Source organism: Nothobranchius furzeri, chromosome 6 (assembly GCF_043380555.1).
Source record: "Nothobranchius furzeri strain GRZ-AD chromosome 6, NfurGRZ-RIMD1, whole genome shotgun sequence".
Lineage (NCBI taxonomy): Eukaryota > Metazoa > Chordata > Actinopteri > Cyprinodontiformes > Nothobranchiidae > Nothobranchius > Nothobranchius furzeri.
Genome location: NC_091746.1, coordinates 58,151,158 through 58,167,701, shown reverse-complemented (window position 1 = coordinate 58,167,701; position 16,544 = coordinate 58,151,158). Strand labels below are relative to the sequence as shown.

The window sequence follows — 16,544 nt, the reverse complement described above, 5'->3', positions numbered from 1 at the left end:
ACATCAAACCTTCCAACAGATCTGTCCTTTAAGCAAATTTATATTTTTAGCCAAAAATAGGGATGATCTGATCCAATCACGTGATTGGAAATTGGGCCAGATCATGTGATTTTCAAATGATCAGAAATGGGTGAAAAATATCAGATTTGACCTTAAAACAACAAACATGACTTTTTAAATTATCCTTGAGGTAGAGATTTTTCAAACAGAATAACAATGTCTTAGTTTAAATTTCAAATATTTCCTCGACATCAATATTCTTTCTTTCTTGAACAAAAACAACACCGTATCATCTTACAATTTACAGCAGGCGGGATTCAGACACCATAACTTGTAGCTGTTAGCTAGTAGGCTAATGCAGAGCTAACATGTCGCCTCAGGAGAGCGAAAATGTCTGGAGATTTGTGGTATTTTAAACCGGACAGCGAAGGCAGTGTTGTAATGTGGGCATACTCATCATTCAACATGGTGGAAAAGACAGATGCATGATACGCAGCCTTAGAAACAAAATAATTGATTTGGTCTTTTGGTTTTTCCCTTCAGGATTGCCAAAGCGAATCACTTATCTCCATCAAGTTCCAGTTTGCCACTTAACAGTCCTGGATCACTGCGGCAACTCAGACAAAAACATGGAGCCAGCCAATCTTGAAAGATACACTAATATGTGGGGCAGCAGTAGCTCAGGTGGTAGAGTGGGTTGCCTCATGATCGGAGGGTCATGGGTTCGATTCCAGCTTCCGCCACGGGTATCCTGCTGTTGTGTCCTTGGGCAAGACACCTCACCCAACTTGCCTGTGTTAGTGGTGGTCAGAGGGGCCGACGGTGCCAAATGGCAGCCTCGCCTCTGTCAGACTTCCCCAGGGCGGCTGTGGCTACAAGTAGCTTACCATCACTAGCAGTGTGTGAATGTGAGAGTGTGTGGAAAGCGTCTTTGGGTGTCTAGAAAAGCGCTATATAAGTTCAATGCATTATTATTATTAATAAACAAAGAGAAATTTTTGACTGAGTGCAAAACATTAGGGTTTCTCAAGCCCTTTTTAGAAGACACACGATGCCGGCAAATCCGTGTAATACTGCTTCTACAGCGTGTCTTATGAAAGTGCTGTGGCGGCATGGCGTTGCGGGAATTATGAAAACTCAAATTCAAAATCTCATACTATTAAAATATTACATGAAATCAATAAAACAAGAATTTTTAAATGGAGAAATGTCAGACCTCTGGAAACAATCATGCATATGTACTCAGCACTTGGTTTGGGCCCCTTTAGCTTTTACTCATATATTTGCACAATATCTCACCTGTATATAAAAATGTAACTTGAAGTTGAATAGATCTTTGTTTTATTTGTGCAAAGATGCGATGAGGGAGGAACGTTTTTAATAAATGACCTGATTTTAGATTGTAATCTTCACTGTCTGCTTTTAACAGAAACATGGCTGAGTTCAGATGCACCTGTTGTTCTCACAGAGGCCTCTCCGTCAGATTTTAATTTTAATTTTTCAACGAGGAGTAGCAAAAGGGGAGGCGGTACTGCTTTTATTAGTTCATCAATACTTTCTGCCAAACCAGTTTTATTTGATCATTTTACCACTTTTGAATATACAGTGGCAGTTTTTAGCTCTCCTCAGATTTTATGTGTCGCAGTTTATCGGCCTCCTAAGCAGAGTGCCATTTTTATTCAAGAATTTTCAAAGTTTTTATCAATCCTTCACAACTCCTTTGAAAGGATCATTTTAGCCGGTGATTTTAATTTACATATAGATAATCCTTCTGATCCTTTTTCAAAGGAGTTTTAAATATTCTGAGTTATATGGATTTTAGTCAACATGTCACACAGCCAACTCACAACAGAGGACACACCCTGGACTTGGTCATCACGTATGGCCTGTCCACCAGTGTGTCCTCTGTTATTGATTTGGCTGTATCTGATCACTACTGTGTATTTTTTAGCATCACCAGTTTTATCCAGCTGGAACCCTCTGTGAGAACTGTAAGGAAGCGTCATCTCACCCCTGAAGTGGCTGCAGGTTTTCTTGAAGTTTTTAGAAAGATCCCTCCCACTCCGGTAACTGCCTCTTGTGATTTTACTGTCAATGATTTTAACAATAGACTGAAATCCGCTCTCGACCTGGTCGCTCCACTTAAAATAAAAAGTTTTTATTCAAAACGTGCTTCACCGTGGAGAAATGAAAATCTAAAGAAACTAAAGAGAAATTGCAGGGTTGCAGAGCGGAGATGGAGAAAGAACAAAACAACTATAAATCATCAAATATATACAGAGCTTCTCAAATCATATAATAACGCAGTGAGAAATTCAAGACATTCATACCTTTCCAAACTCATTCTAGACAATAAACACAATCCCAGAATACTTTTTTCCACCATAAACAACATTTTAAACCGTACCTCCAATTCACTTCAGAAAACACCCTCAAATGCACTCTGTGAGGAGTTTGCAGCCCACTTCAAAGGGAAGGTAGACACCATCAGACGGAATATTTTATCCTCCATAAGTAATAAGGTTTTAGATAAATCTGAATGTGTGTCTATACCAGAGGAAACACTGGACAGCTTTGTCCTGGTAGAAGCTGAGACTCTTAACAAAGTTTTCTCCTCAGCGAGACCCACCACATGTGTTCTGGACCCAATTCCAACTTCGTTCTTTAAACAATTTTATGGATCTTTTAGTGATGAGATTTTAACCACGATGAATTGCTCACTTCAGACGGGGGTCTTTCCTGCTGCCTTTAAAAGGGCGGTGGTGAGGCCCCTGTTGAAGAAGAGCAATTTAGATTTTAATGAATTAAACAATTATTGACCGGTATCCAACTTACCATTTTTAAGCAAAATTTTAGAAAAGTTGGTTTTAAATCAACTAAATGATTTTATAAATACTAATAATGTCCTAGAGAAATTTCAGTCTGGTTTTAGGGTGAACCACAGCACCGAGACAGCCCTTCTGAAGATTTTAAATGATTTTAGAGTAAATTATGATAAACAGAAGTTGACAGTGTTGGTTCTACTGGATCTAAGTGCTGCCTTCGATACAGTAGACCACACTATTCTTTTAACTCGTTTACAACAGATCGGCCTCTCTGGTGCTGTACATAGATGGTTCACATCCTACCTCACAGACAGGACTTTCATGGTGAGTTTGGATACCTGTTCCTCTAGAGTCCATGGGATTACATGTGGTGTGCCCCAGGGTTCAATTTTAGGCCCAGTGCTTTTTAATCTTTATATGCTTCCTCTTGGCGGAGTCATCAGGAGACACGGGGTTAACTTTCACAGTTATGCTGATGATACACAGTTGTACATCTCCGTGTCTCCGGATGACTCTCGGTCAATGGATGCACTTTTTAACTGCATTTTAGACATCGAATCCTGGATGGCAGAGAACTTTCTCCAGCTCAACCAGGACAAAACTGAAGTTTTAGTCATTGGTCCTGAGGCCCAGAGAGAGAAGCTTTTACCGAAATTACAATCTCTGTCTTTTAATCCATCTGAACAAGTGAAGAACCTGGGTGTGATTTTTGACTCTGAGCTGACTTTTATTCCACACATTAAAAATATCACAAAAATTGGTTTTTATCATCTAAAGAACATCGCCAGAGTCCGCCCCATTCTCTCTCGGGCCAATACGGAGATGCTGATGCATGCTTTTATCACCAGTAGAATAGACTACTGCAATGCCCTGCTTTCTGGTCTTCCCAAAAAAGAGCATCTCAGGCTTACAACTCCTACAAAATTCGGCAGCACGTGTCCTGATGAAGACCAGGAGGCGGGAGCACATGACACCGGTTTTAGAATCATTGCATTGGCTCCCCGTATGTTTCAGGATCAATTTTAAGGTTCTTCTAATGGTTTTTAAGTGTCTTAACGGTCTTGGGCCTTCTTATCTATCAGAACTGCTTTTACAATATGAACCCTCGCGGCCTCTGCGCTCCTCTGGCAGGCGTCTCCTGGTCATCCCTAAAGTCAGGACACAAACTCACGGCGAGGCGTCCTTCCAGTGTTATGGCCCTCGCCTCTGGAACGAGCTGCCAGAGGACCTCAGGGCCGCAGAGAACGTTCATGTTTTTAAGTCAAGACTCAAGACCCACCTTTTTAGGTTAGCTTTTATCTAAATATTTTCTACAGTTTTATTTCTCGTTTTACATGATTATATTTTATTACTTGTTTTGCATGTTCTATATAATTATATTTTAGCACAGTTTTATTATTAAATTATTATTTTACTGTCTATATCATTTTATTTATTACTTATTTTCTAATTTTTGTCATTTATATTAGCTCTTTTATTACATTTTTACTCATTTTAATCCAGTGTTTCCTCTGTGGGGGCCCTCTGGCCCGGGAGCGGTGGTCGACTGTAGCTTCCTGGGCGCTCTATAGGTGGGGGTCTATGCTCCCCCTCCACTGAGCGCCCTGACTTAGTGTGGAAGACCTGATGCTGCCGGGGCAGACGGCTCCTCTGATGGCGTTTCCTTGCGTTACCATACTTGGCACATCTGGACTCAGCCTAATATAATTTTTACTTGTGTGTGTGTGTGTGTGTGAGTCTGTGTGTGCGTGTGCTTGCATATGCTTGTAAATGTTTTTAACCTGTTATGGGAATCTGGGGTCATTTTGTAAAGCACTTTGAATAACACTTTGTTTGAAAAGCGCTTTAGAAATAAAATTTGATTGATTGATTAATTGAGGAAAGGTAGCAAAATTTAGTTCCAAACAGCATTGTGAACCATAGAAAGTTACAGTTATTCTACAAACCCCTACCAGGTAATAAGCTGGTCTTCTTGTATAGATTTTTATTCCCAGCCCCAGTTATGTCATCTTTCTTCATCTTATGCCTCATCCTGCCTTAGATAAATTTTTCTACTTTACCTTACATTTTTGTAAAACAAGTCATTTGATCTCTCGACTTTTATGTTCTTCAAATGATAATTAGGAAACTAGTTTGAGAGACTGTTGTAGGAAAAGTCACGCATCAGCGGAGGGAAAAACAAAATTTAAGTCAGATCGTCATGCTACTGGACCAACAGAGCTCACATTCAAATAATCTTAAAATGCTGTTGTAGACGCCTTTTGTTGGAGCGGCTGTGGGCAGAGATTTGCTGAAATAAACCGTTTCATTTCAGGATATATTCAGGCTTTGTCATGTAGCAAATTATATTTATCTTGCCTAATTGGAACATAGAACATAACATTAACAATTGTAAACTAGTAACAGCCGCGATTCATGTGGGCCAGGTTAGTTTGCGATAAAGTTAAAGAAAAACAGAAGAACTCAGTGGGCTAGGCTGAGTTTGTGTGAATGGACGGGGCCGACTCTGGTGAAGCTCCACCTTTGTGGTGCAGCTTCGCACCAGAACCAATTCGATTTTATACAATAAAACAGAGCAGGCACACACACACACACACACACACACAAGCACACACACACTTGTACTTTAAGTGAAAACGGTATACAATAAAAGCAGCAGCAAGAGAAAACAGGATGGCCTCTTGGTAACACTGAAAAGTTTCTAAAACAAATCAACTGAAACTTAAGCAAACTGCTGCTGGTCCAAGTTGATATTTCTTGTTTTTCTCTTTTGTTAGGCTTGGGCTTTGCCTATTGTACAAAAACATATCAGCTGCAGAGAGACATTATTATTCTCTGTACTTAAAAACAGGAATGAAATTGCTTTTGTCCATTTGGTTTAGATACAATTTCCTTTTTTTTTTCTCAAAGAAAAACCACAAATACAACCAAAATATTTTCTCTTTGCTTGTCTCTTAGCAACTGAAAAACAGTTTTCCAGTGACATCAGAGCAGGGAGCGAGAGATTTATTTCTCTCTCTCTCTTTAAAGCATAGTTTCACTGAAGTCAGACTCTTGTGGAATGAGATTTTACAGAATACACAATCAGAGCGGACGTGTGCAGTGGAAATGTAATTTAGACTCCTGGATCAGGATGCATGTAGCAAAGCAGAACAAATAAAAGGATCAGAAAATAAGCTGAACGTGTAGTCTAACACAACTGACTGGAAAAATTGGTTTCTTTTTATCTGTTGTGATTTGTGGAGCCAGCATTACTGTCTCCAACTTGCTTTGGCCGCAAAGAAATGTTCAGGTTCTGGTTCTGGCAGTGCAATTACAACAATAACAACAACAACAAAAATGAACAGACTATCTGAGGCAGACCTCAGAATTGTAGGACATGCATGTAAGACTGGAATGTATTTTTACCGTCGGTCATTCCTCCTGCGTCTGAAGAGCTTTTTGGTGTGTGCAATCTCAGACTCATTAGCAAGTGGTGGGAAGACCTGAAAGATAAATCATAGTATAAAAGTAAGCTGCTGTCAATCAAAACAGCCATTATTTATCATTCTGTAGCAACGTTTGAACATTTAAACTGGTGTTTATACCCCAAACTTAAAGTAGACTTTAAGGCATTGTTTATAGTGGAATGTATAAACACACTTCCAAGTCTAAAATGCATAATTTCCAACTATAGCTGTAATCATTCCCATGGTAACAGCTGACCCACACACTGACAAAGAAAACAGAGATTCAAAAAAGGCCTTCTCTTCAGGAATGAGGCAAAGATGGACCAGTCGATCTACACCGTCATCATGATCATCACAAATTGTCATTACAAGGGCAGTAGCCTCTAAATCCTGACGACTGCTCAAACGTCAGATTTGTGCCAGAAAATGTACAAATTTCACTCACTATGATAGAAACTAGGGATGTGAATCTTAGAGCAACTCATGATTTGAATCGATTCTCAATTTAAATCGATTCACAATCAGTATTAACAAAGAGTGTCAGCTCCAGGATAAACTACTTTGTTGTGCAAGTTAGTTAAAGTTATGGGAAACTTTTAATTGACTTTAAACCGGTCTCCAAAAATGCAAATTTACTATGTAAAATAAAGTGATTCTAAAACTGTAAACAGAAGCAATCTTTTGACGAAAAGACAACATTTATTTTTGCTTACCTTGTAAAATTAGTTACCTAACAGTAGCTTTGAAAATAATACAGTCAAATACTTTTCAAGTATGTGTAGAAACAAGTTACATGAGTAATCCTGAGTACTCATTTATCAACTTAGAAAATAAATATGAGAATATCTCAAATTTCTGAGTATGGAAAAAATTACATTCAAGTGCCCTCTTATCAGCAGATTCAAACAGAAATCATTTCAATTTATGGGACCACAAAAGTAAACGGAGTACTGACTCTCTTAACAAAGATCAAAAAAGTGCATCTCAAACCTGTAACATGCGAAATATTTGAGTTATTGGAATCGATCGATTCTGAACCTCTGTGAATCGATTCTGAATCTTTACAAATTAATTAATTCCCCCATGGGGACCAATAAAGTTTTCTGATTCTGATTCTGATTCAAATAAGAATCCCGATTCAGACTTGAATCGATTTTTTTCAGCACCTCTAATAGAAAACCGTAGAATAAGGTTAAAGTTCAATCTGCTATAAAAAAAAAAGCTTGATGTGTCAGAGCTGCAATTGTACATTTGGAAAACAAGCTAGCTGTCTGATAGTCTGATATTTTCATGCTAATCCTATTCATGATGGATACATCCATCAATATATCCATCTGCTGTGGTGGCCCCTGAAGGGAATGTAAAAAATAAGCTTCATATTCATGATGGACATAAATAACCTTTGGAGCAGAAACAGGCCATGTTAAACCAAAGGAACAAAGAATAAATAAATAAATAAATAATATAATACGCATTTAGTATTTTCTTTTTCTTACCACATTAGTTAGTTTTGCTGGCAGGTAGCAGGAAAGCTTGTATTTATGACAGAAAACTGCTGGCCTACTGGACATTACTCCTCACTCATACAGTTCACCTCTTCTAAAAAGGAAATAAGAAATCTGCCATCCATAAAACATCAGCCCTGTCAGTCAAACAGCACACTTTCCCTTCGCTCATCACCGCTGTGTGCTGTTGCCAAGGTTACGGGCAACCCAGGACGAGTGCTGTTGAGTAAATATGCAGTGTGCAAAGACGAACATGTTGTGAAAAGGATGAGTGCATAAATGAGCCCGACCATGAACAGCTGTGCATACAACATAGTGTCCAAGACATGACATGCAAGTGAGTACGCACAGCCTGCCCCGGTAAAGTCAGCTGAAGATGTAAAGAAACAAAGTTACATCACCTACTTTATTTTTAGTAGTGCTTTACATCACATTTCACTCACTTTGTCACAGACACACACCGTCTTTCTGCTGCTTTGTAAGAACAATATGGATCAAAACAATTTAGTAATTTATTGTGTGTCTCTTGTCCCTCAGTCTGTTTACTCTTGTTTCCAAATCAAACAAGGTCTTTTGACTAATAAATGAAAAAAACTAACTATGCAACAGTAGGAGTATCACACACAGATCCATCATTTAAACTTGTGTGTGTGTGTGTGTGTGTGTGTGTGTGTGTGTGTGTGTGTGTGTGTGTGTGTGTGTGTGTGAATTAAAGACTGCAACTCTGCTTCAGTCAAGGTATTTTTGTAGACACTGCTCGCTCTATGATAGACATCTGCACGTAAACAGATGTCTAACGCTATTGGCCAATGCTGGGCGGTGCACATTCTGTAATTGCATGGGGCTCTTTATATGTCGATAATGGGGCTGAGTTATAAAAAATATTGATGTATAGCCTAAATTATATCACAGTGCAATAAGACTTTTATGCATTTCTACAAAAATTCTACATAATTCCTGAACGGGGAAAACTCCTGGGTTTAACTTCTTGTACAGCTTTCTTCTTTTTGAATAAAAGATAAACAAGGATTTCAGGCACTTTGTACAGTTTCCAGTTAGAAATTTTTGTAGGACGTGTCTTTCAAAAAGGCCCATGAAAGAACAGAAGCTGTACTAAAAGATATTAAGATCTGCCATGTCTTCATACATTAACACCTTCAATATGCATTTAAAAACTCTTTGAGCAGAATTAAAATATACAGACTAATGTGTAATTTTAATATATTTGACATTATAACCTAAATCTCTCAAAGAGAATGGTTGGAATATAAACTCCAAGTCTACAGTGTGTTTATGGAGGACATCATTAGATGTAAATCTGACTTCAGATGGTAACCAGATCACTCACTCACACAATCAGACGTTTTCCTTTGTCTTATTGACATTGCACTGCATGACTCAAGATTTTCAGGAAAAATAAAAAGTTTGTGTAGTGTTAGTTGTTCGTGTACTCAGTTCATGGTGCTTATGAGAGGACCAGAATGTGAGAATAAGCTTTCTGCAGGTAGCAGTGAATGCTGGGTAAATCAAAGAGAGCCATGAGCATTCCTGGTCCCCAGCCAGATGACCTCTCAACTCAAGGCAGGCAGTGGGACAACTGTGGACGTGACAAAGATAGTGACGGCTGGGGGGTGGGGGGTGTTTGTAGTAGGTGGTTTGGCTATGTGGGTGGGAAGAGAACAGAAAACTGACAAAGACACAGAAAATCTGTGCTGTGACTTCACATTTGTGTATTTGTGGGACAAATGCAGACAGTATGAGACAGAGATTAGTGTTTTCTTTACAGGTTCATTCAGGGTAAGTCAATACGGTCTTGGAAATTTAACAGAAAACAAGGAAACACACCTCTAACTCATTAGTGTTCAGACTTAATAAGCGACATTAGGATTGAATTAAGCTATGTCAAAAATCTGAAAAACAGGTTTCAGTCAAGCAGCACAACACAGTTTTGTTAGGGAAAACTAGAAAGAAGACCTATCATGTTCACCAGATATCATGTATTTGCAATTTCTGTGTGATATCAATTGAAAATGTGTATTTTCTCACAGTTTCCTGAACATGTTGCCTAGTGAGATGCTGGCTTTAAAGGGCCTATATCATGCTATTTTACACTTTCCAGAGCAACAGTAGGCACAATATATGATATATTACCATGGGCACTGTTGAATTATTTTTAATGTTAGTTTTGTTAGACATTACTTCTACTTAGAAATAATGTTGGATTTGATTAGATTACGCTTAAATGTATTATTTTTCCCAACCAACTCACTTTTGTGAGCCAGACACAATGATCCATCAGTCACAAACATGTCTTAATGAGTTTGTGGAAGCAGACTGAATTTGGTCCTCATGTGGAAGATGACTGATGATTGAATTTCATTGGCTATTTGATGTGACAATCAACAGCATCCTGCAATTGGTTTGAGCTACACAAGTGTCACTTTTACCTGTCGGCTACTAAAGATTTTGCCTCAGCAGAGGGGGCAACACTTCACCTATTGGATCAGGTGTCAATCAAAAGTTTGAGGCTAATATGGGGATGCTACAGGTTGTTAACGTGAAAAAGAACATTTTTTTTTTTTACATTTTTAGAGTCATATTATATTGGATTATGGACAAAATTTTATTGGAGTAAATTATTTGGACCTTTGTGGATTAAAAAAAGACCATCTTTGTTGTTCGACCATACGCGGTTTTGCAAAAGCATTTTCTAAATCTCAGTTATGGTTGTATTCTTGATTGGCATACATCATTAGAATCACAAGAATCCTAGCCTTCCTATGATGTTTAACATGTATATGTACATAGAGTTTTGCAAATAAGACACTGATTTGACCAGTAACCTGTTTGACTAATTCTAACATTTTTTCTCTAAAAAAAAAAAAAAAAAAAAAAACAATTGGCAAAAGGCTTGGTCTATCGTCAGTGGTCAATTCGTTTGACCAGTTGCCCAACCTTAATGTGACTCTGATGTTATTGTTGAATATTGTAATGGACTGACATTTTTCCATCTATTTTCTTTCTCTTCTATTATCTCAAAGGTCACAACCCATTCTGTCAGGATCATTTCAATTAGCTGTGAAAAATTAGGACAACAACACTACATCTGATTGGTCAAACATGTTGTTAGGATACAATTCAGGGGTTTTAATATAATGTGCCATCATAAGAAAAATGTTGACAAACTCTGTAGCATCGATCACTGGTAGGGGAATAGGGTTGTCACTGTGTGAAAATTTAACCTCACGGTTATTGTGACCAAAATTAACACGGTTTTCGGTATTATCGCAGTATTTTTTTTAAACGTGTTACATTTTTAGACAACTAAATAAACCCTGTATATCAGGAAAATATTGTCCTTAGTTTGTGTCTAAATTTTGCCTAAAATTTGTTATTTTGTAATTATGTTGTTTATTTGTTTACATTTTCCCCTTTAGTCTTTAAAATAGCAATATTTGCCCATAACTTATTTTTTGTCTGTTTGATGTCATCATTTTAAAAATATTAGATCAGAAGACACTCAGTACTCAAGTAGCCTTCTAATCAGATACTTTTTTTACCCTTACTTGAGTAATAAACCCTATATCAGGAAAATATCATCCTCGGTTTGTGTCCTTCCAGTGAGCTTTGCAGATTTGGGAAAATGTCATCAGGCAGTAATCATTGTTAAATTCATAATTATTCTCAGAGAGAGACCAACTCTTATCTGCTCCTGGGAGCCCCATAATGCATAGTGTCATTTCAACATGGGGGTGTCCGCGACACGGTTTATATGCAGGTAGCGGTGCTGTGGCTGCTTTATATATCGACTCGTTGTATTCTCCCTCAACCCAAATCCTCGGAGCACGCATTTTTGCTAAAACGCTAACGTTAGCTTGCCTTGCGTTGACTGTAGAGTTGTGGGTGATGGTCAGATGTGTCATGAGATTTGAAGCGTTGCTGCCTTTCACAGACACTTTTTCTGCACGTGCTGCAAACAGGATAGCCATCTTCTATCAACTGTCCCTCGGCATTCTTCAAATATCCAAAAAATGCCCGTACTTCCCACTTTGTCTTCTTTGAGGGATAATAAATGTCCTGAGTGCTGCCGTCTCTTCCTTTGGCCATGATTTCAGCTTTAGCTTCAAGAAAGCTTTGGTTGTAAACAACAAAGTGCACATGTGCCGCCGGCAACTTCAGCAGATGATACGGTGGCTGGTAAGGGTCACCGCACCTACACCCGCAGCCACGGTAAACCCACCAAGATAATATATCTTTTTAAAAACAAGACGTTATTATTGTCCACTTTGTTAACGGGGTTTACGCTACACCGGTTTCCGTGATAAAACTAAGAAGTCCTTTTAATGTTATGAAAAACGTCTAACGGATGTGTTTTTAAGGGTCACGACTTGGATCACATCGCCGATCCATTCATTACAAAAACACTACTTTAGTTTGCTAGAGAATTAAGTAGCAGGGAAGGAAAGCAGGGAAATGAGAAAGGCTATGGAGGAAGGAAATGTGAAAAATAGAAACAGAAAATAATGACTGCAGAACTTTCCCCATGCAAATGCATACAACGTGAAGTGCATGCTTTCCTGTTACTTCTAATGTGCAGCAACTCTGGTATGATGCTCAGTCGGTCAGTCCATTGTTTCTCTCAGCTTATTTATGTTGCAGGGGCCGTGAGCCAAAAGCAATAAATTTAAAACTACCCCGGGGGTGGTATTACAGCACAGGTTGTTGAGAGCAGAGGAGACGGCAAGAGCAAGAATGACTATGAGAGACTGCAAATACAAGATAGCAAGCACGTACAATAAAATACAGCGAGGGAGCAGGAAGGCAGGCGTTGATATCAAGCCAGAATAAATAATGCTCTTGTCTGCGTCTGGGAGGAGATCTAGCTTTTTAACGGCTGAGAAATCCAGCACAGAGATAAAACGTCTTTAATTTATTAGAGACAGGTACTAGAGAGTTACTAAAACATATTTAGAGTCTAATTAAAGCTGCAACTTCTTTAGTCTCTCTTTGATAGCTAGTCCTTTTGAGTCTAATGGAAAGCAGATCACATGGAGATACACCACATCAGATGACTGGAGGATGTTGTGATTGAAGCCTTTGTTCATCACTCAAAGGGATGCCATCCATGTACATATGAAACATACTCCTGCAGCAGCAGGTTTTCCTCCTTTCTTTGCCCTCTGACACTTTAAACCCACAACGGCTCCATCTCCTGTTGCCAGACCACCAAGTTCTTTGATGTACCCATCAATCCGCCTGTGTCTGCAGCCTGAGACTGCTTATTAAACGAGACGTAGATGTCAGGATCTCACATCTATGCCTGTTATCACAGATCACCTGATGAATCTGACTGGGAAAGCTCTATATCTCCTCTTTATGTCTCACTGAGAGACACTAGCTGCAGATTTAAGTTACATGAAAGGCCTGAAGCAGATCGGGAGAATCCTGTACCGAGAAAACTTTTGGAGAAAATCCGTAAAATCCGTTATGTGACAGCTGGAAAATAGATCAGCCCTCCCAGCATGTTTCTTTCATGTGTTTCTCTGAGTTGTTACGGCAAGTGGTTTGAATATTTATTCAAAACATGCTACAAACCAAAGCAATATGATGCTTTTGGATTGACGTCATCACTAATTAATATTAATAACATTTGCCACAAAGAAATATAAAGAGAATTTTTCATGTTTGCTTTATTTATTCATTCATTCATATTTACCTCTTCTAAACATCCAATTACCTTTTGATTGGCTCACTCACATTTATAATTTGAGATACATAAAGTATAAGTATGCAATTTAATTCTGTCTATTAAATAATTTTTTATTGTGAAATATAATTTTGATACCAAATACCAAGGGAATATTAAACATATATGCTTGGTATGAACAACAAAACTAAGATAATTATTCTCTCCTGATTAACCATGATGATGAAATGTTTATTTCACATATCAAACAACAAAGAAGTTAAACTAATGTAAAGGGAGATGAATAAAAAAGGGAATTATAAGTATTATTTCTTTTTAAATGCATATTTTTGCCTTTGTTTGGTGTATGCTATGTTTTTAGTTATTATGTTTATTTGGCAGACGCTTTTATCCAAAGCGATGTACAATTGTTAACCTATAGGGCATGTTGTGATTTTTAAATCTAATTACTGTATTTTACTATCACGGTTACATTTTACAGGGGACAGAAAAGGTGCAAAGGGGAACAAACAAAAATAGAAACGGAGAGGAAGAAGAAAAAACTACTCATCATAAAACATTTTTTACGTTCTTTGTTCGCCATTATACAACAGCTAGTTCTGACCGAGTGATTTGATTGGTCAAGAGACTTTTCAAGAGTGCTGATACTGGACTATAACAGCACTGGGACTGTTTAAAAATAATATCACTCCGCTGTGCACAGGCATTCTAACCGTTATTACAGTGCTTTGTAGAAAATGTGTAGAAAATGTTTGTGTTGCCTAGCAACAGCCTTGTCTGAGTCTCCGTTTCGTGTTGGGACCATTTGTGTTGGCGGAGCCTGATAAATGATGAAATAAATGCTGTTGTTGCTTATTGTTGTTATAAAAATAAAATGAGCAGGTAGAACTGTTGTATAAAAGCAATATCACACTGGAGGTCGTGTGTTTTTGCTAAATATCAGCACTGGTGTGATTTTCTACAGCACTCGGCCTTCGGCCTCGTGCCTACGACCGAGTCACGCCAGTGCTGATATTCAGCAATAACGCACTCCCTCTTGTGTGACATTGCTTAATTAAAAGCTAATCGACTCAGATCATTAAGGTAAGAGCCTGCTCCAATAATAAGTTTAATAACTTTAAAGAGCCATGGTGTAGTTTTTACCATTCATTTCTGGAAATATCGATCAAAATGTTGTTGAAAATAAATAAAATGATGCTCAGTTGTTGAAAAATATTAGTGGCTTCATAACAACTAACCATAAAAATCAGGTCTAAAATACATGGGAGTGGGTCTAGGGCCCAACCCCAATACCCGCACTTGTACCCTTGCGCCCTTCAATTGCGCATTCCCGGCCAGGGGTGCGAGTGTGTAGGGTGTCCCAATTCTCAAGTACAGAAGTTGACCATGCCCCCATTGCACACTTAATCTGCACTTTACCCAAGTCCACAGCAATGTGGACCTCGGGCAAGGGTATTATCCAAAAGTCATAACTGCAGGAGAAAAGGCTCAAGTTCCTTCTCTGAAAAATATGTATTTTCTAATGAAATTAGTTGATTTTAGGATGGTTAGTTGATGCTCTGGATGTTTTAGACAAAGTGTCAATAAAGTTGCATTCATTTCAAATTATTGCTTTGTTGTTTGTTTTAAAGTTATTAATAAAGGTTTTTGAAAAAAGGTTTCCCAGCATGCGTTGCGATCATCGACATATATACTGGACAATTCTTGTCCATAGGCTCCAATTATAAGTTTTTGTGCCAAAATGGGAGGTGGCCACCACCGCCAATTTGACCGTGTCACAGGTTCCGTCAAGCCCAGACAATTCCAAAAAAGGGAAAAGAGGTGGAGCTGAGGGTGGGGCTGGAAGGCTGGATCAAATGACGATAACCGTCGAACTGAAGTGATGTAGCTGAAAGCTAGCCCAAAGCTAACGCGGAGGTGGGAGCTAAGCTAATGGAGATAGCTACCTAGCTACAACTGGAGTAAACTGTGCACAACACCGGAGCTTCTGAGTCAAAGATACGCCAGGCTGTCGCTGGGGAGAACCAGGTGGAACACAGAGGTCTCCCGAGAGCTCCACAAGCCAGCAGCCCACACAGTAGACAGGCGCCGCTGCGATCAGAGATGCGCCAAGCTGCCGCTGAGGAGAACAGGGTGGAAAACATCGGTTTCCATCCGAGAGCTCCACAAGCCGGCAGCCGCACAGCAGACAGGCTTTGGTCAGAGATGTGCCGAGCTGCCGCTGAGGGGAGAGGACCATACCGATAGTCGGAACCCAGCACCACCAACATGTTATATTTCACCCATTTTCAAAAATGCAGCGTTATGTTAAATGCACTGGGTTTTACCCTATTACATTTAAATTTCATGGTTAAACAGTACATGTTAAAATCTAAGCTCAGCTAGTGCAAGAGCGGCAGTGACCTAAAATCATCGAAATAAATACATAAATATAATTTGACTTACTGAAAAAAATTAAGTGGAGACTCCTTGGACGCCCTATTCGTGCAATTAATACCACAGCAAGTAATTTAGTCAAATAATTGCACAAATAATATCCAAAAAAGAACGCACAAACGCTACAACTAATGGTTTAAGTTAAGAGACAGAAAATGGCACAACAGTTTTCAGGCGAGGCCGAGGCTCAGGCTGAGGCCTTTCCCTCTTGCGGTCAAGTGGGTCTGATGCTCGTTAATTATTCAGAATTTTAGGCATTTAATACACTTAAACAGAAGAGTGACAAAAAATTCACCCCCCACAGAGTTGTCATGAGTGTAAACTAGACCTATTAAACCTAAAACATGTTTTGGAACCAGGCTGTAAACATGTTTATTTCTGCTGTGAAATTGGTATTTTTAACATGGGGGTCAATGAGGATTTGCTCGCTTCTGACACCAGCCCCCAGCGGATGAGGGTGGAACGGCAATTTTTGTCACTTCCTGTTTTGCTTCATATCCAGACCCAAATTATGGGGGCTTGGTTGCGATCGATGACGCAATGCTCCCCATCTCAATTCGGCAATTATTTGCACACTTGTGTACTACGCACTCAAACCCTACTGCACACTTTATCCAAGTGC

General features: G+C 38.9%; 1 protein-coding gene across 3 annotated transcripts in view; it reads right to left on the bottom strand.

The window, feature by feature from the left end:
• Positions 1-16,544, bottom strand: part of ctif (CBP80/20-dependent translation initiation factor) — an 87,205-nt gene that overhangs the window by 28,428 nt on the left and 42,233 nt on the right. For all 3 annotated transcript variants that reach the window (XM_070552366.1, XM_070552365.1, XM_070552367.1), the window contains one exon: positions 6,234-6,310. In XM_070552366.1, coding sequence (XP_070408467.1) covers positions 6,234-6,310 — 77 coding nt within the window. The remainder of the gene's footprint in view (positions 1-6,233; positions 6,311-16,544) is intronic.